This window comes from Schistosoma haematobium, chromosome 1 (genome assembly GCF_000699445.3).
Source record: "Schistosoma haematobium chromosome 1, whole genome shotgun sequence".
Lineage (NCBI taxonomy): Eukaryota > Metazoa > Platyhelminthes > Trematoda > Strigeidida > Schistosomatidae > Schistosoma > Schistosoma haematobium.
Genome location: NC_067196.1, coordinates 12,272,407 through 12,295,742, shown reverse-complemented (window position 1 = coordinate 12,295,742; position 23,336 = coordinate 12,272,407). Strand labels below are relative to the sequence as shown.

The 23,336-nt window shown below is 30.9% G+C and overlaps 1 protein-coding gene across 2 annotated transcripts in view; it reads right to left on the bottom strand.

Moving 5' to 3' along the window:
- The window catches only part of MS3_00002665 (uncharacterized protein), a 135,435-nt gene extending 114,702 nt beyond the window's left edge, over positions 1-20,733 (bottom strand). The window contains exons 1-4 of one of the 2 annotated variants that reach the window (XM_051210269.1): positions 19,929-20,733; positions 19,771-19,888; positions 16,966-19,740; positions 9,525-11,608 (exon numbers count right to left, since the gene is read on the bottom strand). In XM_051210269.1, coding sequence (XP_051073154.1) covers positions 11,606-11,608; positions 16,966-18,258 — 1,296 coding nt within the window. In that variant the 5' untranslated portion in view covers positions 18,259-19,740; positions 19,771-19,888; positions 19,929-20,733 and the 3' untranslated portion in view covers positions 9,525-11,605. Of the gene's footprint in view, positions 1-3; positions 535-9,524; positions 11,609-16,965; positions 19,889-19,928 lie in introns of those variants that run through there. The other variant, XM_051210270.1, reaches the window with a different exon arrangement.
- Positions 20,734-23,336: the final 2,603 nt, after the last annotated feature.

Genomic DNA, 23,336 nt, shown 5'->3' with positions numbered 1-23,336 from the left:
TACCACATGTATTTGCTCTTTATGCTGTGTTATTGGCAATCGGGATGGTGGTAACATGAATTCATGATCACAAATATCTTCTTCATCTTCTTCATCATTATGTAATTCAGTTAAATCTTGTAAGATACATTTGCATAATTCATGAATATCATAATTACATAATGACTCATTATAATAATTATTATTACTATCTAAATTTAAAATGATTTGTGATAATAAATTTAATTCTCCAAGTAGTTTATTTAATAAATTTGTTCGATTTTCATATTCTTCAGTTGGATTTGAAAATACAGAATAAGCTGTGAATGTTTTTGACATTGTTTGTTGTTTAACATCAATTAATAATGATTGACTATTGAATTGATCTGTTTCACTTATACTGATTGCTAAATCTGAATTCGTTGTATACAATGCTGATTGATCTGAACCACTTTGATTATGATTTACATTTGATATACTTTGAGATTTTTGACATTTAGATAAATAAAAAGGAGAAATAGTTTGTTTTGAGCATACAACTTCCAATCCTTCAAGCTGTAATAAATTGAATGAATTCAGTTATAATGAGTAAAAATGAACAAGATAAATATTATTTATGATAAATATAAAATGCAAATGTTTTGAATATATTAAAATTATGGAAAAGAACAAACAAGCTTGGATTGTATAAGTTAGCAACAAAACATGGAGAATCGATTAAACGTGGGCAGGTGAATTTCACGTGGACTGTGTCCAATCACAGATAAAAAGTCAATGGCCTTGGCCACAATGTGACTAGCTATGGAATTGATAAATTAGAAAACAGTTTTCATCCGGTTTTGGATTGAAACTGGTGTGTGTCAATATTACATTGAAACTATAGTTAGTTTGCTAGTCTAAATATTGAGAAAGCCAATTGGTCTATATTTCGACATGATAGGACAAATGGAAGATTTATACTATTTCCCAAAAATATACGTGAATCTGATTGGACAATTTCGGTGGGCGTTGGGAAGACAGATGAAGTCCCATCGACCAACAGAGTAGAAAAATGGATGGAAAATGTTACAAATGAATGTATTTTCATAGCTCGGATTTTTCGAAGTAAGCTATTGGATAAGAAACTTCTCAAATCGACCTGTGGCTGAGTCACAAGGCGGAACTATGAAAAGTTGCCCGACGCATCACACAGTACTGTTAACTAGGTATCGATTGTAAATGAAAACTACCTACTTACAGAGGAGTCTTAAAATGAAACAAATTCACAAAGTTCAGTGGACTACATTAACTGTCTGAAAACATGTAGTTTATGATAAGAAAAATCTGTGAATTTAAAATAACTAAACCATTTCATACTGAAACTAGCAAGCGACTAAAGTTCACTATGTAAACAGGTTAATATTAACATAGTAATCATGTCAAGAGGAGATAGGGTTAAGGTACTGATATGTCTGAAAATTTAGGGTGTGTGAGATCTAACAGCAAAACAAGAGCAGTTGTATCTGTAAATTCGCTTAGGCTGTTTATCCAGTACCAAGACACGCTAAATGTGAAGTAACAGCCGTGAGTAGCAATCAGTGACTATTAGTTCAGAAAACAGTTCACCAGCCAGACAACTAGTCATACAATTCAAATTTATCATTCACTCGTAAAACAATGTATACCAAAATTCTGACCACGCATCAATAGAATTAGGGGATTACAATATTTGCATAACTACTCTATAAGTGGAAGAGGACTGGGTGAAGGGTTCGTGATAAATTAACAATGATTTGAGAAAGATAAAACAAACGACAATTATTTCTGCATCAACCAAAATCTTAAAAGTAGGGGAATACAAGAGCATAATAGTCAAAGCATTTAGTAATTATACAACAAGGGTAAAAACAATATCTTCACAAGTGACTGTTCCGAAATTTCAACTTAGCTTTGTATTTACATCAGCATTGCCTGTACTCTATATTTTTGAACCAATCAGGTTTAAGATGGTAGTTTTGAGTTTTCGTTGTGAATTTCAGAAAGCTCTGTCAATTGGCAATCATGTAATGAATAACTATGTAGAGGATACTTTATGAAAGAGCTTATGGACTTTTGGAATAATCAGGGAGAGTTTGTTTTGTCAATAATGACAGTTTAAATGCAAGAACACACGGACTGCCTTTTTTTCTGTTGGTCAGTGCGTTATCAATGTAAATCAATAAACAGCACTTGTTCCTAATTTGGTCGATCTTGTATCTCAAGTATTAGATCTTAATTATGTTTATAGTACTGACCAATTAATGAATTTGTAAAAACAACCTGGAAACAATAAAATATCATTTATTAAACTATTTAACATTTTCACAGAGAAACCACTTTGTACTTAGTGGTGACTTTCCATGATGAAAGCAAATATATTTTAAATGTGTGTGTGTGTATTTAATTTTTAAAGTGTGTCAACGGTCAAATGACTGGCAATGTAACTAGACGCTCAAGATACAAAAAAAATATGGTGAATATGTATAAAATACTCAATGCCTTAGATACAAGCCAATTTTTGATGTAACAAGTTAGTAGATTGTAAATGAAGCTGAAATCTCATATTTATGGAATGTGATACTTAATTAGTAATTTTATTGACAAAATGCCATAAAATAAACAGTAAATTTTTTTTCTTCTGAATTTTGGTTTATAAAATATTGAAAACTGAATCATTACTAACATTATAAGCAAAGATGGATAGTGGCTGGCAGTGGACTCCAGGACGCTCGTTTCCTCCTGTTTGGGACTCGTCAGCTGGATGTACCTGCATCCCACTCTGGGACTCGAACTCAGTACCGTTCGTCATTACTATTACTTAAACATAATTATTTGGTTATTTTCGATAGTTGAATTGTTTATGATGTGTCTAGAATAAAATAAGATCTAAATTAACCGGTCATAGTATTAATGTAGATAGTTAACAGTGAATGACCTTTAGTTTCATCAGGGTTAGATAAGATAACATCTGAAAATGTAACTAGTAAGTTCCAATATGAACTCTCTCCAATACAAGGAAATTACTGCTCAAAATTAATTTGGACTCCAAAACAGGGATCCTATATATACTGTTGAAGAGTCCCATACAAGAAAGAAATAGAAGTTCAATACTTCCAAGTTTCTAATAATTGTCTAACTTAGATCAATTCGTCATTTCAATGAAATCTAACAATCTCCATATTGATGATTTGAATCTGTTATAGATCATTCCTAATTAACAATGAATAGATAACTAACATACACTCAAGCTAACAAATGAATATGTATGGGATTTTTATCAGTCATGATAAATAATATTTAAAATAAGCAGTACATCAGAAAAAAAATCCTACATAGACACTGTATTTCACCCTTAAAGTTGGATTTTCATTTCAGGCTTATCAGAAAATGATAACAAAGAATTTATTGACCTAAATTCTACCCATCAATCAATATATTTGGTACAAGTCATTTTTATTAAAAAATACTTTCTGGCATGGATATTATTATTATTAAATTGTTATAATGTTCCATTTTTTAATTGATCAAATAAAAAATAGATCTTAAAGCCAAGACAAAAATAAATGTGAAACTAATGTGAATAAAGTGAGTTTGTTTGATTGGTAGAATTTTTATCAAGATAAGATTTTTACATCATGTAAATCTTCTATTACATAGGTAGGTCATTTCACTCAGTTTACTATTCAATTAGTTAGACATTGTCAACAAAGGATCTAGTAATGAAAATGTAATAATTCAAATTTTAGGTAAATACAACCGAGAGAGAGAGAGAGAGGAGATATGAATTAATGAAGAGGAGTTAGATGGTGGCTGGGGGTAGTCAATAGGAAACCCTGAACCTAGGTTTCGTGCTACTTGGTACTCATCAGCAAGGTGTACCTGTTGTCTTGAAGGAACTGGTGTTCCCTGACAAATTCGGTCCCGTGTCACCCAGCTTCACAGTCAGAGATGTTACCAATGTGCTATCCGAGCCGCAACCGACCTCCTGTAGGACTGAGACCAGTGGCCACATTGTAACTTGGTCGATAGCTTTCGATCTGCACTAAGAAGGACTTGACACACATGACACTGATCACCACCCAGTGGCCAACCAATTGTAAAGAGGAGTTAATTTAAACTGTAATGGAAATTTGAATATTGTTAGATATAGTTCGAAATGAACAGATAAGATTGAAGAATGAGATTTTATTCAAGACTGAAAAATAATTAATAAATGTGATTGATTCATTGAGATTAGTCTTGTGCATGTCACACATTGTATTCAATAAAGTCTTCGTTCTGTGATGCGGAGCAGATTTAATGAATTCCATTCATGTCTTGATCTTCTGGGCCATAGATTTTTCACAAACTACTTATAAATCACTCAGAATTAGACTTCAGTGAAGGTGTTATTATTTTATCTCTTAGAGTTAATTAGAGATCCACATTTTTAAAATAACAGTACTGAATGTAGTGTGTTTTAATAGCATATTCCGAATTTATAATTGTATTCTACGGTCATTAAATTTTTGCCTAGATTAAAGATCACTACCCAATAACAAATAATATTAACATAATCTTTAACCAAGTAGTTAAGACTGAATAATTTAGCAGTAAGTTATGTAACGTTTGTTATGAACAACACGAAATCAAACCGCATAATGAGTGGAATTCCCCTTGACATATTAATGTTAAACGTGGCAATTTGAATAGATATACATTTATACCAAGTCCTGTAATGACTGACTGATTCGATGACACAGAAAATAGATTTTCTAACTGTTTGTTTCATATTTACTATGACTTAGATAACACAATTTTAATTTGTTAAACTGTAAACAAATAAATGAACAAATATTCAAACGGTTTTAATTTCTTCACTTTGATACTCCTCACCACTGTAAGATGTTTCTTGATATATTTGACAATAAAACCAAGTGAAAAACACTAAGAAATGTTCTCTATATCAACATGTAGAAAAAAATTCCTACTCATTTCTAAATTTTACTTCTGCTCTATTTATTCTTTTCCGAGACCACTGTTATTCAGCAATTTTTTCAGCATTAACACTGAGAGGTGGATAATCAACTAAGTGTTTTCTAAATTCTCTGTAAGAGAAGAGGATACTGTGCTTGAAAGGAATTAATCTACTTTTTTTTACTAACCCAAGCTGGTATACAACAAAAAACTGTATCTCAAGACTTGCTTTTTCTCCTTTTTTGAACGATCTTTTATCATCAATTCACTTAGTATTATTTGGCTTGTATCTTCCCATTGAGGTTTAAGACTGCAATTGATCAGTCTGTTATCGGCTAGTAAGAATGATCAATTGCAGTCTTAAACCTCAATGGGAAGATACAAGCCAAATAATACCAAGTGAATTGAAATTCACCCCATTGCACAAGCAAGTGGCTATCAGGACTCAGTAGCTAAGTGGATAACTCGATGGCGTTTGAAGCGAATGGTAGTGGGTTCGAGTCCCAGAGTGAACATCAACTCAGAGATGCAGGTACATCCAGCTGACGAGTCCCAGGTGGGACGAAACGCGCGTCCTGGATTCCACTGCTAGCCACTATCCATCATTGCTTACAAAAATAACCTTTATCCTCTACAAAAAGCACTTATGTTAGATAGGAGGACGGTTTTATTCTTTGTATATCAGTTTCTCTCATTTATAATTACTTTGAAATAAATGAGTTCTATTTTCACGGGTTTTACATTTAATTATTTTACGTATTAAACAATTTGCTTCAGCCTAAAACATGGAAATAACATAACCACTTTGATGGAGTCACCTGACTTTTGTTTTATCAAAGACTCAGTGTGTTAGTCTTATCTTTTAGTCTTTCTTGATTTTACCACGATGTGTTCTTCGTCTAATTTACCACATCGAGAAGATACGTATTTTTGGTGTTACCCAACACTTACTTTTACCTTTAAACTCCCGTATAGTACCTATTCATCCATATTCTTTCCGACTAATATTGTCTTTGAGTTTCTCCGAAAGATTTCACTGTGTTGCATAGAGTATTTAAGGTAAATAGTAAACGGTGAGCCTCTTGAAGTTATTATCGGTATAGTTTTAGATAGACATTTGAAATCTTTCAAACAACCAAGATTTGTTATTCTATCAGATACAAACCGTCCACTTTATTCATACCTTTCCTCTGGTTCATCTTCCGACAGAACGCGATACAGGTAAATTAGAATTAAAACACACATTAAAAGGTGTGGTAAAATTTAAGAATCTCCACAACCCTATTTCTGGAGTACAGGTGAAAAGCCGTGGTCAGTGAAATTCACTCTGTATCGGGCATGAGGAAGGTACCCAGGGAAGACTATGGTATATGGTCGAGCAATATTATGGATTGGTTGAATCTAGATTTGCAAACCACGGGATCTTGACTCATTATTTTAGAGGTTAGGCGTTCGAGCGGGATCAAAGTCCCTAGTTTCGATTCAGAATTTGAGGTCGTGGATGCTCATTGTTGAGGAGTGCCATACTAGGATAAAACAGCTGTCTTGTGCTTCCAGATTTTAATCATGATCCCCACAGCTCTATACTAACGAAAGTACAAAGGCTTTACAGTACCGTATTTAGCACGTATACTATGTGAACAGAATGTCATATTGAGTAACCTAGTCAAAATCTACACAGTTGAAGCTACATTTTGTTTGCTGTTATTTTTCTTTAAACATTTTATTTACTCTGATATAGTTTTATTTATTTATTAATTCAACCAGAACTTGTATTAATGTTTTTCATTTGTAAAAGTTAGAATCTTACTGTTGCAGATATTAAGGAATTCAATTGTTCAGTCTTGGTGTAAACAGTAACACTAGGGAAGAGATATAACCGGCTGACAAGTATCAAATAATACGAAACAAAGTCTTCAATTCCACTGTTAGCTAATATCTAACTTTGATTTTTACAGAAATACTTGAATATTACTTTGAATGCTACACAATCACTAAGGATTTATAACTGTAGAATTTGAAGAAGAAATGATCGGAAGTAATTGTTTACTCAAATATTCTTTTCTGATATTATATATAGGAGGAAAACTGTTGAAATATTTCATGAACATTGTCATTTAAAGTGTAAAAACCATAAACTTGACGAATCATTCATAGGATGAAGACCACATGGTTATATCCAATAATAATAATAATAATAATAATAATAATAATAATAATAATAATAATAATGTGAGAGTTTTAATCATATTGAAACTAGCCAACTGATGATGCTAACAAAGTTGATTTATTTTACAATTCCTTGTATATATTTTAGTAAATACATGTTGTCCTCATATATACTACTGATTGATTATATTTGACCTTAATCAATATCTCGGCCTGAGAAAGTTATTCTTTCTCTATTCAATTCAATCTTGTTTGAACAAGTTAGTAAATCAGTAAGAAACAGTAAAATGTATAAGAATAATGATGATAATAATACTTTATATCACCATGACAATAAACAAACAACAGCGACAATATTAATAGTAACAACTAAAAAATCAATACTAGTGATTATATTTTTTTATTGTATCGAAGTAAATGTTTTATTTTACATTGTTTATTTTTTCTTGTCGGATACTTCATTTCTTGATTATTTCTAGAGTTTATATAAATATGTCCATAAATAATACTTAGAAGATGATAATGACGATCTTTATAATCAATAAACTACTATTATTCATAATACTACTGACTAATAATACTACTATTAACGTTGCTTGCATGAAACAATATACTTTTGTTTAAAAATTGATCAGATTTTGTGAATGAATAGAAAAACATGTTTCAGCGTTAATTGCTGAGTGTCACAGACCCTTCAAGAAAATTATTATTGTTGTAAATAATTTGATTGAATTAGTTTTTTTTTTTAATTGCTAGCAATAACAAAACAAAACAAATAAACAATAAATCTCTCCTACTGAGATTATAATGAAAGTTGTAAATAGGTCTTTTGTGTTATAAACACCTTACATTATCTAAATATGTGCACATATATTTTTGTGTACATATATATATATATATATATGTATACATATACAAATAGAATGCACACATGAATACACACATATATACTACTAACACTGGAAGAAGACATTGAGAAAATTAATCAACTCATAACTAAATGTGCTCATAGAAATAACATTGTATTTTACGGAGCATAGGTATATACATATATATTGGCAAAGTTTATCAAATAGAGTAGGTTATCATAGAATCAAGACAATTTCCTTATGTCATATTCAGAAGAAGAAAAAAAAAAGAGAGAGTAGATTTAGCATGATTGATCAAACTAAACAAAGAATGATCACAGGTTCAATTGTAATACATTTATTATAATATAATTTACTGAAATATAACTGACAAATTATTAAGATATTAGTTTTGATAAATGCCGAAATAAAATCACATTGTTTAGAACATCTATGTAATCTTATGTAGACATGATCGATAAAGTAATTATTTCATAAATTGCATAGTGCTGTTTTGTGTGTGTGTGGAAACATTCTAAGGGTATATTTGAGGTAAACTGTTCATTACTATAAACTAATATCACAACTGGAGTGCCCCATGAAAGTACACGATGTTAAAGAGTTTTAATCTAACACAAAATACTTGTTCGTTTTTTGGTTTGCATTGATTCTCCATCGTAAATCAATACATAGTGTAAGCTGCTTTGAATAAATCCTAATTCTCAATGAAGATAATGCAAAGACTTACTAAACCTATTAATGATTGACTATGTATGTAAATATCTACATTTAATCACTCCTTCTTTGTATGAATATATATTTTAAAGCATGAAGAAAAGGCAATATTCTAATAAAGACATATGAATATAATCTTGTTAAACTTGGGTTAATATACATTAACCAAACGATTACTATTATTAATCAGTAAACTAATTGATCAATAGTGTAGTAGCATAGTGAAATGATGCTTATGTTGAGCTCAATTCTATGTGAAAGACTTAATAAATATAAATACCTCTAATTTAATGTAATTCTTAATTAACCTTGTAGCTTAGACCCAAATACATGTCTTTCTTTAATTGAGCAGATCCATTAATGACTACTGTCTTAAGATTAGATGGTGGTTGGAGGTAGTCGATAGGAAACCCTGGACCCGGGTTTCGTGCTACTTGGTACTCATCAGCAAGGTGTACCTGTAATCTTGAGGGAACGGGTGCTCCCTGACAAATTCGGTCCCGTGTCACCCAGCTTCACAGTCAGAGATGTTACCAATGTGCTATCCGAGCCGCAACCGACCTCCTGTAGGACTGAGACTAGTGGCCACATTGCAACTTGGTCGATAGCATTCAATGTGCACTAAGAAGGACTTGACACACATGACATTGATCACCACCCAGTGATCAATCAATTGTGACTACTGTCTTAACTCTGATAAATTTGAATATGATTCAGTGAAACTTCCACCATATCTATGATGGTTTGTAGAAACTTTAAAAACTATTTATATCATTTCGAATAGGTTTATTTTTATCCAAATGAAAAGAAGAAAGCTGCTATTTTAATGAATTAATCAATTTTAATTGAGGCGTAACAAAAGATTTCCATGATTTACACAAAAGTAAAGTTTCAATAATAGTGATTCATCTACGTAAGCATATAAATACTAATACAATAGAGCACACAAAAAATCAATGAACCACAAAATTGAAGTGAAAATCTGTAAAGAAACTACAGATAGGAGGTTAGTATAATCAGTAAATAAATGAACAGAAATAGTATTTAATAATACATACAATTCAGTTAAGAATAAATCCAATGAAGAGTTTTTTTTCAATTAAGGAAGTTGTAAAAGAAAACTATAGTAAGATAGTCAATAACTTCATTTACAAACCGCATTTGATTACGTCTGAAGCTAGTGAGCTATGTCATCACTAGGACCCCAACCACAGAGTTTTGATAGACAGACAAATCCCAGTATTGAATAACTGTCCTTTTTCACTTACAAAACGAATATCTGAGGGGTATTGTAAGTCCCGGATGAAGTAGAAAAGAATTATTCCATCTGTATAATCAGTGATATCAAGGTATAGTGCATCCGAAAGTGGTATTTTCGGCTAAAGATTTCTGAAAGACTTATGAGTACTTTCAGCTAGAAACTATTTGTTTGTATACAATTATGATATTTGAGTTTGAAACTATGTCCATCAAGCTATAAAGCAAATATATCATTTTTTTGGTTAATATAACTCTAACAAATTCAGTCAGCAGCTCAGTCATAAACGAATGAAGGTATTGCATGAATATGAATTGGATCAAATTGCAACCTTTTACACTAATAAGGTGAGAAGAAATTAATCAGATCTAACTATGAGTCGGAGTAATAATAGTGTTTACAGTGACGATGAAAGCTAATCACGAATAATATTATTCAGAAAGTAGGAGTGAAATCCAGTAGCAAGAAATATGAAACTCGAGATTTAGAGAAGAAAAAGAATAATTATTTTAATACCTTTGTTACAGACAGTCTGAAACTTCCCGCACGCAACTCAGGTTAACACTCAACGACTCAGTCACTCAGTTTTGCACAACTAAAATATTCTTTCAACATGTTCCCGAAACAGCCAGGACGGCTTGTAGAGGTAGGTGGCAACTGGGAAATGCCATGTTTATGCATATATATAAAAAAGAAAAGGTTAGGAACGACGTTATGCTTCTGAAACCTGTTGTATAAAAGGTCAATTTATCTGTATACAGCTAGAAAGATAATATTCAGTTCTGTAAGCTTACTATAATCTTGTTGACTTTCCATAGACTATTGATGAACACAGTAATGTATAGAAAGCGAATAAAATAATCACTTAAATGAATAATATAGTCTTTAAGTCCATAGGATCTAAGGCGTTCAATCAATCAAGTTAAGAAATTTCCAGTTATGTAATGCATAAGAGCATTATAACATGACCGTTTGAAAAACATAATAATAATAAAGAAATAGAATTCTCCTTCATTGGACATTAAAACAATCAGCTGATTTATGATAATCATATCTAATTTCATAGTACATGAATTAGTTTTATTTGTCTAGCTGACGGAATAAGACAACTACATATTATTCCATGTTTAAGTGCTTTACACATAGTATTTTTTATTGCGTACACATTATATACATACATATGCTATTTGTAGTAGGATTGTGTTATTTATTCACGTGAATGTCTGTGTTTGTTACCATATGATATTTGGCTCGCTCTTATGCATACAGTCAAAATATTTGCTTAATATGTTTACAATTAATTCCAATTAATCTTTTTTTAAACTGTTCTAATAGATGAAATATATAAGTTGGTCCGACAGTTTCATAGTTTAAAATCCATGTGGGATAGACTTTGGCCAGTTATTTAAACAGTTTAATGAATTTCGATTGGTTTGAAGGGGAATATTCATGATTGAACAAAATAAGACGAAGAATTGATGGGTAAGGATAACCATCATTGTTCAATATTTGATAAAAAAAAGGGTAATATCTAGCATTCCCTATGATATTTTCGTCCACTGAATTGTTCAGTGATGTATATATAAGTGTAATTCTCATTGAGGATTTCGTTTCAATCATCTGAAACTATTTGTATGACAGCTTACTGGATGAAAAAAAAGCGAATAAGATAAAAGTTAGAGCTTAAAATGAAAACCTCAGTGAAATTTATGCTTTAATGTGTCATTCATTCACTGAATGAATAGAAAAATATCAGATATTGAACACATTTAGTATTGCAAGGCGGATGAGCTTAGAAAATCACAGATACTTATATCATTCCGAATGAACTCACATTACGAATTTATTTCACATGATTATAAGCAATTTTAATGACTGTGTATTCTTAATCCATTTTTTTGAATTTGTCTTGCAATTTTTCAAAACTCATCTGGGAGCCCTTTCAGAATTACTGCCCGCCCCAATTCTAAGTAAAAGAGGAGGGTTGAACATGGGGTTAGCAAACCCATATCATAAAAAAGAACCTTGTTTAAAAAATAACGCTAAACGCTATTAATCTCTTAGTATTATGGAAAGTAAATCATTGATTAACCAAAATCTAATTGTCATAGTTATTAATGTAAAATTAATTTGTTTCATATCACATATATCATTTATCATATTGAATAATCAAGTTGTGAAGATTCGAAATTCTCAATGTTTGAATTTTTAACTAAAACAACTTATACACTTTCATGTTGTCTAAGTTGGTTTGTAAGTGTCCATTCTGACAGTTTTCAAATGTCGTCCTAACGTGAAATTTGCCTCTCCGTTGTCAAATATCCCATTAATTGATCGCACTATACAGTGAAATAATTTTTTCTACTTAATTCATTTTATGTATGTTTTAATTGATAAATTACAATTTCAAAATCATAGGAATAAAGCATGAATTCTCTTCTCAGTAATAATGATTCAATGTTACAATAATCTACTTCAAGTGGTAATTATTGTGAATATTATAATAGTATGAATACTAATGATAATCATACGTTCACTAGTGATCAGATTCAAGATGTTACTCTTGGAGTTCTAGTGAGAAGCGGCAACCAGTTGAGTTGAACTATGGTTGAGTGTGTGAGACAATTATATACTGCACGGAATTAATGCTAGTTGTGTAATATCGTGAAGCGATTGAAGTTCAATTTCTATAGTCTAGGAATTAAGCGAAGTTTCTTAATTCTATCCCTAGTGATAGAGTCGTGGATACCCACTGTCGGAAAGCCCTATGTTAGGATGATACGGTAATCCTTATGGCTTCCAATGGTAGTCTAACTAAGATTACTTCGTGGTTTACATGACGAAAACTCCACAGTTTTCACAAAAGATATAAACTGAAAGTCAGTACTAATGATGAAGCGAAAATAACTGACGAATAAAATCAGAATTAGATACACGGAAATTAGTTATGTATTCCTGCTTTGATTATGGAAATATGAAAGTAAATTCTGTTTCGTTGATTATTAAGTTTAACTTATCACTAAGATTATAACAAAAATCGAGATTGAATCCTCAGATTTATTTCGTTGATACAAACATTTTGTAAGAAAAGAAACGGAGCGACAATTTTGTTTGGTGATAAATTTAAAGATTTTCAACAAGCATTAGCTTTTAACATCAACTGGAAAACCGCTGTGATCTAATAGACAATCAACAGTTCCCTCTGACCTAGTATATGACTGGTTAATAGTGCGTACTTATGACCCTAATCAGTCACTGAATAAGAATTCAATGATCCTCACTTATAACTTCGTTTGAAAATATATGTATTTGAGCAGGAGAAAATATCTATGTGTTTACCCATCCCTTTTTCAATGCTCAGTAATTGTGCGGTGTCCAGTAATTTTGGTCACTTTTCTTTTCAGTTCGTAGCCAAGTGCTGCATATTATGATCTGATTTTCGTTAGAGATTTCCTTTACAGCTCTAACATTCGTTAGATTTCTGCTTTTCATCCGGTATGTTAGGATGAGCCATACTGAATTGTCTATAATAAACATATTTGAATACTTTAAAATGCTTGAAATGAAATCTTGACGAGACTATAATTTATGAACGAATCAATCATATTTAAGATAGCAGGTCTTGAATTTCGGCGTGAAATTCATTCACTCATTTGGTCAATATATTATTTTGGCATTATAGCTGGTGTCAGTTCGTGATGAAAACATCAAATTTAATTCCTAACCCTAACGTTCAACAGTAAATCTTAATTCCTCACATTAATCTATAACCCTCATTTAACTCTAGTAAGTAGGTGAACATTCTAAGGTCATTTAAACGTTGCTCGAAGGTCAGCATAAATTATAGTTTCGCCAAATTTTCCAGCACTCATCAGCTAAGTGAACTGGGAAATCTTTGAAAATGCTGAATACTCTACAGCAATTGTGGATTGAGAAATTGATAAATAATCTTATAAGAATATTAAAAAAATGATCTTTTATTAGCTAATAACATTTAATTCACTAGATTTTGGCAGGTTTTGTGATACCAACTTGTTGTGACCAATACGAAAAATCGTAACATTATTTATTAATCACTATAATTTTAAACTTTGACCTCTGAGTACAGAATTGAATTGTAACTGGCGTATTGTTGATGAAAATTTGCCTTTGAACGCTCTTCTTATTGATTAGCGAATCCGAATTCATTATTTCATTATTATTATTGAGCAAAATGTATGTGACAATCACTGTTTGTCACTATTTTATCCTTCTACTTTACACAACCATGCAAAAGTATATTTTTGAAGTCCCGCTATTTAGCTGTTGTCAAAATTTCAATAATCTTGTTAAATACATCCTTGTATTAGTATGAACAACTGGACATTTGAATCTTAGCAGAAAATAAGAAAATCAACTTTCACATAACATAAATGATGAGATGAGAAATGAAACGACGTACAAGAAAACAACATCCTCATCAATCGGTTGTTAGGTCATAACAACAGAATAATTCTTTTTTTCTTCTAAACGTCCTGTCTATGATCATATGGAATTCACATAATGATTGTTAATTCTTTCAGTATTGTTAATTCGGTTATTACAACTTGACAATTATAAACTCTTTGAGGTATTTTACACGTTTGGTGTAACAATCTCAAGCATTTTCATAAATGTTTTCTATAAACTATTTTTATAAATTAGTTAACTTAATCATTAGTGAATACCACAAGATCAGTCTCATGTCTTAAAATGGTATTCATTTTACTGCAAAAAAAAAATGAGAGGATCAATGAAATATAGCTAATATCAATGTCAAATAAATTAAAATGTAGAGCTCGTTGGTTATGAGTATCAGTTTTTTAATTGACTACAGTTAACGATGCGGAATACGACTTTGTCATTCCATTTTTATAATTCCTCCATATCAATACTTTCTAGGGTTAAATAAAAGGTATCCATAGGTATATGAGCTATTTGTAAGGATGATCATATACTGATCATTATCTCAATTAACTGTTATTGGGCAATACCTACTAGTCTGTATGCCAATCTGAATAAAAAAAAATCAATATTGAGAAATTACGCGCTCTAATACTCATTACAAATGATTATCATAATTCATTAGTGCATTGAACAATGACTTAACAGTTAGAGCAGTGTTTAATTCATCTTGAAAGTAGTACAAAAACTAACTAACTCATTTAAATCAAACATTTCAACTGTCAATCAGTCATTATCAAATTTGTAAATGAATTTCCGATAGTCTTAAAAAATAAGGAAAAAGATGCATTATTTTGTTGAGATCATAAACCGATCTAGGTTAGGACGCCACTGAAAAACTGGAAGCTCTAGGTAGTTGCTTCGTCCTAAATATGAGACTCCTCAATAGTGAGTACCCATGATTCCATCACCAGGAGTAGAACCCAGGATCATTAGTCTCGCTCGAACACCTAATCTCGATATATTGTACAACTATCTTCCATTGCCTATGGTAGATAATTGTCTCAGATCCAACATCGTTGAACTCTAATAGATACGAATTCTTACTACAACTCAAGAAATCTTCACTCGAAACTAGTTACAAGTAATTTCAATAAAATTCAACAGACTGCAAAACCCAACACAGATAATAATCATAATGTATAATTGTTGATCAAAGTTTCTATAATTAAATAAAATTAGTTTTGTCAGTAAAATGATTGAAGTAATTGTACCTTTCACATTTTATTTTTACTTTTAGAGATATTTAACTTGTATCTTTCGCTTCATCCTTTTGTCAACATTCCATAACACATTTTTTTTCTAGATACAATCTAGAAATGTCATTCACTCAATCTGAATAATTAATATTCACTATGTACTTTACCATAGATCATACAAAGGTGATAGTACACATGAAACAACTGATTGTATACGTCAATTTGAAAAAAAAATAATAAAAAAACAAGTTGATCAATGAAAATCAGATTCCATAATAGATGAAATCAGTTGAATAATGATTTTTGTAAGAAATAATAACCAGACAGTGTAGAATTAGTAGGAACAAACTACTTTTTCCTAGGTAGCGAATGTTTACATTACTTTAATCGAGATAGCTTATACTCTATAGAAAATTTCAACCGAATTAATGAAGTAACACAAAATCTGATCAAATATAGACTATCCAAAACTAAAATATACAAGATATAAACAAATGCAGATCGATAGTCTGAATTACCAATTATTCAGTGTATCTAACCGTCATTAAAACACTATCCAACAAATAGAGTATATTTTACACAACTTAATTCAATAATCAATAATTATTTAGGGTGAAACTAAGTCTTATTATTGATCATCATGAATCACCTTCGATATTATTATTTCATTCTTCAACCCAATTTGAGTATTAATAAATACAAAGTTTGAGCATGTTTAAACTAACAAATATTACAAAATATCTAAACTTAAAGATAACATAATAGCAGTCTTAATTAAGAACTTACTATTTATTACTTATGTAAATAAAACTTTGGCTCAGTCTTAAAAGTATCCACCATTCAACCAAAAGCTCATCTCTTCGAACTAACCAATTAGTTTAACTGAGCAATTACAATTTCAGATGCATTCTACATCAAGAGAAAGGTATTCTTTTTTATTTAACTTTAACACTAAGTCATATTCACTATGTCATTATAAATCAGATGTGTTTATTAATTTTAAGCATTTCATGAACTGAATATTAGGCTATTCGCATCTAGCTCTCAGTAAGATACAAGCTATGTCATTACATTCTTAATTTCTCACAAAACTTCAATAGTTATCATATTAAATCTGAATGATTTGTCAGTATACCATGTAAACTACTTAATGATTCCTATCCAATATCCAACTCAAATTCGAAGATAAACTGTTTAAGCTTTGGTTGCCTAAAAAGATGCTATCCATTTATCGCGAAACTCTTCAATACTATCAATTCACAATGAAAAATAAAATTCATTCCACAAATACAAATATAATAAATCAATGATAGTAACTTACTGGATATATTTCAGCATAACATTTTGAATTAAATCCATTTTCATTTTTAGCCTTGGATACTACTGTAGAATCACAGTTTATGGTTACATTATGTTTCATGCATGATACAAAATGTGTTCCTTCTAAGTTCATTTCTTTGATGTGATCTAGAATGAATGGTTGATCATTAAATAATTTATTTTGATTGTCATATTCTAGATTTGTTTCTTGACGCTCATTTTTTAGCTGACCGATAAAAGCTCCGTTTTTATAGGCTGGAGTACCACTTTGTGTTTTAATGTATGTGTATTGACAGAATTTTCGTTTATCACCAACACGACAACGATAATCTAATGCATCAAGGGAACAGATTGAATCGACGCTAATGGAACTCATATCTAATTTCCCTTGATAATTATCCGGCTGCGTGATAATAGCCAATTTAGATCCAAATCCCAAAAGACTTGATGTAAAAGAAAAGTTACAATTGTTGTTGTACAAGTCTGAATTTTTTCTGAATTGTGACTCTCTAATTTGTGTAAGTTTGGATTGTTTTGTTGCGAAAGGTTGACATTTGTCGGTGTTTAATAGGTTTATATCATTAATACTTCCACCCAATCCTGTCGATTGAAAGGGATGCGTAGGCGTGTTAATTTTTACATCCTTGATTTCTGGTAATAATAACAGTACAGTCACGTTATACAAATGATCTATATTTATAGGCATTACAAAGCACCAGCTGTGCGTCTCACAGCCTGGTAATGTATCATCACAAGATTTGGACGAATATGAGTGACCGGATGCCCAACCGATAAGTCGTAAACCGGGCCCTAACTGTATTGGCATTCCTGATATCAATTTTTTCGATACATCACAATGCTCCTTATCTGATGCAATGGATAATTCAAGGTTTCGTCTTAAATCACTCCATATTACTTTCCAATGTCCTCCGTTCTGGGGTACATAACAATCAATACATATGATCTGATTCGGATTTTGTGGAGTAAGTTGAACACCTGAAATATTTATTGATTCATTATAATGAAGTAGTAATAGTCTAGCCAATAACCGAGTTGAATGAATGTTTATAGGACCAGTAACATTATGTTTTTGACGAAAATTGGTAGAGAGTTCATGGGCAGGAATTCGAAGCCAATAATATCGTTTGATTATTCCATCAGATTCTATCGATGATGTGTCAAACCACCAGAAGGAACCTGGTACACGTGAGACTACACTATTTAAACTTGATTCTAAATTCCAATCACTGATTTGATCTGTTTTATTTCCACAATCTATTCCAGTTGTCTTCATTCCTATGTCATTTGGTTAATTGATTACTTTAATATCTGATGATAATACTGAAAATAATTGATAAACTTTCATAACTGTAACAAATTCTTACTAACTTTCACATGTTGTTAAAGTACAGGGGAAATGAAACATAAGCAAAGATTAAAAAATATCCATTCAACTTTTCATGCAGAATAATAGTCAAATGACTAGTCGGACGTTTGGACATTGGTAAATTTGGTTTAACCAATAATCTATAAACCAATCATAATTTGACACGGTAAACTAGACAATGGGCTGAAATGAAATAATACAACCAATTGTACATATTTATTATTGACTAGTTGGTCTGAATTGAATTATAAATTAGATTAGACAAATAAATAACACTCCACATTGATGGGATTTGCTTTATAATGTATATTGTTAGCTGTTTCTTGTGAATTTCAAAATACTGAATATTCACTGATATTCAGTATTTTGACAGTTGAATTCATGAGTCAATCTAGCCTAAACTACCATCAGAAAATTGGAAACACTGGGCGACCGTTTCGTCCTAGTATGGGATTCCTCAGCAGTGCACATACACGATACCGCACGTGTGACTCGAATCCAGGACCTACAATCTCGCGCACGAACACTTAATTTCTAGACCACTGAACCAGTATCTATCGATGTTAATGTCTAATTACAATCGATCCATAATCTTCTATAACCTGTCATCTATTGTCTGTGGTAGATAACTGTCTCAATAGAATATTTAACAATCAAGAATGTTTAAATGAACCATTATTTCCAATAACTTTGTCATCAAGTTCTACAATTATAAAACCATAATTACTGTGTTATATTAAAAAGGTTGTATTAGTTAATTAAACAATATTATTTGTTAAACATTGTGAAATTTTGCATCAGTTAAGGTTTAAATACACTTAAAATGTCATTTGTATATTTAAACAGTTATTTACGTGAATGTTGTAGTAAAATTCATTGTAAGGTGTTAAATTGTAATCAATACGAAGTATTATTATTATTATCATTACTATTCTGATTATTATTCACTTATACCTTATTTTTACCATAGTAACACAGAGATGATATTGCTCATAATCCCCAATTTCATGAAGTGAATGTTATGACATTAAATTTCATTGTTGTGAGGAATCTCAAAAAAACATTTTCACACACCTAATACTGAGTACAATTATTGTCGAAGTTTAAATGGACTCAGATAACGTTTATGCATAAATATTTACAAAACTTTCCATTCATTACATCATCAGATATGGTATTTATTCCCTAGCACAAAGTGGAACTGACCAGGAAATAATTAGCTCGGTCGAGAAATATACAAACAAAGAATAGTGTTGGTTTTTCGATCTTCCAAATGATGCTTTCAAATCCTCAAGAAAAGTATGCGAAAAACATAACATATCACAAGTGTGAAAACTGTGTTGGATGAGGAATGTAATTTCAGTATAATTTTGGTACATTATTTATAGTCTAAAATAGAAATGTGTGAATAAATCTTACTAATTGACTGAAAGATGATTAGTTTTTGGCAAATGCATTGTGAATCTACAAAAATATACGAAAAGTATTCAGTTGACAGCTTTGATCCAGTTTCTTTAAATTTACTCATTGTAGTGAACTGAAATGACTGAATTTATCTTCAGAAACAGTATGCTTACTCAATATCATTACCAGCAATATCTTATTTTTTACATTATTACATAAACTATTTAGTTGAATTAGAAAAAAGAAAGTATGGTATTTGTTATAACGTTGTTGAAAAATTAAGCTCTTAATACAATTTTTGAAGGGAGATAACATAACCACATGATAAACACTAATAAATGTACTGTTCTGATGTTTCTATTGGAAACCAAACAAACTGGAACACAACGACAGGTAAACGATACACAACTATACACATATAAAGCGAGACAGAATGATTACTCAAGATCTTTTATTATGTCAACAGAAAGCTGTAATATTTGCATTATCTCTGGTTAAAGATTGTTTACTTGACCTTTACAATCCAGATTCTTACTAATTAACTTGGTTATGGAATCCAACATATCGGAAAAAATACACGCATAAAACAGCCTTATCAGAAGTCCTTTCTGGTACTCCAATAGCCCATGTAACTTTAATTTATGGACGAACCAATCAGATTTAAGGTAAATGGTCTTGAATTTTGACGTGAAATTTACTAATTCATTTGCTAGAAGAGCATTTTCGCATGATAGTTGATATAAGTTCGTAATAAAAACCTAAATCTAACTCCTAATTCTAACGTTCAACTCTAAATCCTAATTCCTGATACCAATTTGTGATCCTCATCGAACATTCGTAGGTGGATGGACATTCTCAAGGTCACTTTGGCATCGTTCAAAGATTGTCCAGAAATTATAGTCTCACTACTATGAGAACTATCCATTATAGATAACTGATTTAAAATGGCTAATATGAAAAAGGAATTAAAAATAAACAGGTTTATATGTTGTTTTTTTACTGTGAAATGTAGAAATTAGCATAATTATCTGAGTTTAAATGCTCTGAATAAAATGTGTTGATTAGTTGAGGATTTACCAACCAGTGTACTAAACTTTGACTAAAAGAACCAACATCTGATGAATAACCATTTTACCTCTGGTATTCACTAGACCTCCGAATGATAATAATTTGTGACGAAATCTATCTTAAAGTTGTACAAAATGTCCAGATAAGCAATTGTTATATATTATTCAGAGACTGGTTTCGATATGGATCTCTTGAGGTTCCACAGAAATTTCGCAATCTGAGGAGTCAGTCGAATCGAGAACAAGACTGTAAGTCACCGATTACACTAATTTACGGTCACTGTATAGAATAAATTTAATTAAATCGAAATTTCGAATTCAGTAATCCGAAGGTATAATGTTCATTGACAGTAGATTATTCTATAGATTTGTCCTTGACTTTATATTTCATTAATAAATAATCAGTTAGTGCACATCTATTGAACAACATCTTTTGTTGATAGATAAATGTGTTAGCCTATTCAAAACATTATTTTACTGATGAAATAGATCAACTGATATTTAAAGATGAATGCCATTACGTCCGATTTGTTATAAATTTTGAGATTTCCAAATTAATTCAAATAAATTATTCATCATAGATCAAAGCTCTCATGATCTTTGTCTTGGATAGAAGTAAGATTTAAGAAAGCATGGGCAGTCAAATCATTAAGTCATTGGTTATTATGGTGATAATTCGTTGTAAATGATGGTTACTTGGTTGTAGTTCGTGAAATAACATTGTCATTAGTAGAAAACTTTGAGTGACACGGCTTGGAACCTCTCATGGTAATTTACATCCATTATTTTACAGAATGTGTTTCGACACTGTTTAATAATCTTACCCTGAAACTAAACAGCCCTTCAATCAAAGTAAATTAGTTGATTAATACTTTCGATTAAGTTGAATCGATTATCTCCCGACTCACACACTACATACTGTCAAATTATGCTTAAAACTTTTGTGACTAATGTAAACTGAATCAATAAAAGAAAATGAATGTCTAATCGCTAATTAATTTATCAAGTACCATAGTTGAGTGACTAAAGACGATAGTAGGATAAAAAAGCGTTGAATTTCATCTTTATGGCTGTCAATCATTAAAATGTATTCGTTCAGTATAATTGTGGTGTATGCTGTTTATGTCGTTCAATATAAGTAGTATGTAACACCAATCGGAAGTGAAAAACCTGGTAGCACAAGGCTAAGAAGATCAAGGTGGAGAGAATAGAAAAGAATTGTGAAATGAAAGAATCATACAGAATGTGAAGGACAATTGATGGAAATTCATAAATGAAATATTTAGTGTATAGTTCCCATATTTTAACAAGATATTCTGTAATTTCGTTCTAAGCTATGAGTTCGTTGTCCCCAGCCTAGTGTGCGTTCATTAAATAATGATTGCGTTTGTCACCACTCATTTGTCTAGTTAATAGTTGGTTTTCGGTCGAGATCATAAACTGACCAATGTTAGACCACCATTCAAAACCTGGAAGCACTGGACGACCGTTTCTTCCTAGTATGGGACTCATCAACAATGCGCATCCACGATCCCGCACGTAGGATTCAGTAGTGGTCTAACATTGATCCATTGATGATTTCAATCGAAACTCAACAATCTCCACAATCCTGTAATGATAATAATTGATTTCTCCTACTAGAATTGAGCAAAGTTTTATGCAGATCACCTCTTGAAAGTGACATATCTATTAATAGTAAACCAGAAAAAAAAGTATCTTTCTAAAGAAAAGAAATCCTTTTCTGCTTAAATCCAGTTGTTTTTTCTTGAAACTTTTTAAAAAACCAATTCACTGAATTCAACAGTCGGTCTCGAACATGTATATGTTAGTTGTTTATATTGAGTCTAAATAATTCATCTGATCAATTACATACAGTTAGTCAATGATTTAATGAAATAACAGTTAAACTCTCTCCTAACTTCCATAAATTATGCTTGTTGAAAGTGTTATTCATAAACATAGCTTGATTAGCTACAATTATGGTGAGTATTTGAGTCGAATTCCGTGATTATCAGGATTGTAAGTTATGTTATCTATTTTTTTCCTTCTTCTTCTTCTTCTTCTTCAATGTTTACTCATTATGTAATCACTTATTTCTAGCTGTTTAAACTGTTGTCACAATCAATGTTGTAGAATGTTCTTTCGCATAAGGTATATATTTACAATATTCAGTCTATTAAATTTATTTACACCCTTGCTATACTTTACTAATATGTCTTCAATATAACTTCAAACCAAACCCTGTCATGTAAGTAATTTAAACTCATTATGTAATTATGATTTTAAATATCACAGGTTGTAAGCAGTTGATGAGAACCTACGAAATAAAAATGAATTCATGCTATTCTGCTAGAATATTTGTTCTTGCTCTTTTCAAAATGATAAAAGGAACTATGTATGTTTGAAGTAAATTTCACTTCTAATAAACGATAAATTGTTGTTTAATTATAGTTCTAAAGTGGAGAATATCGATGTTGCTTAACAAAGAGATCCATTCTGATAATGATAAATATT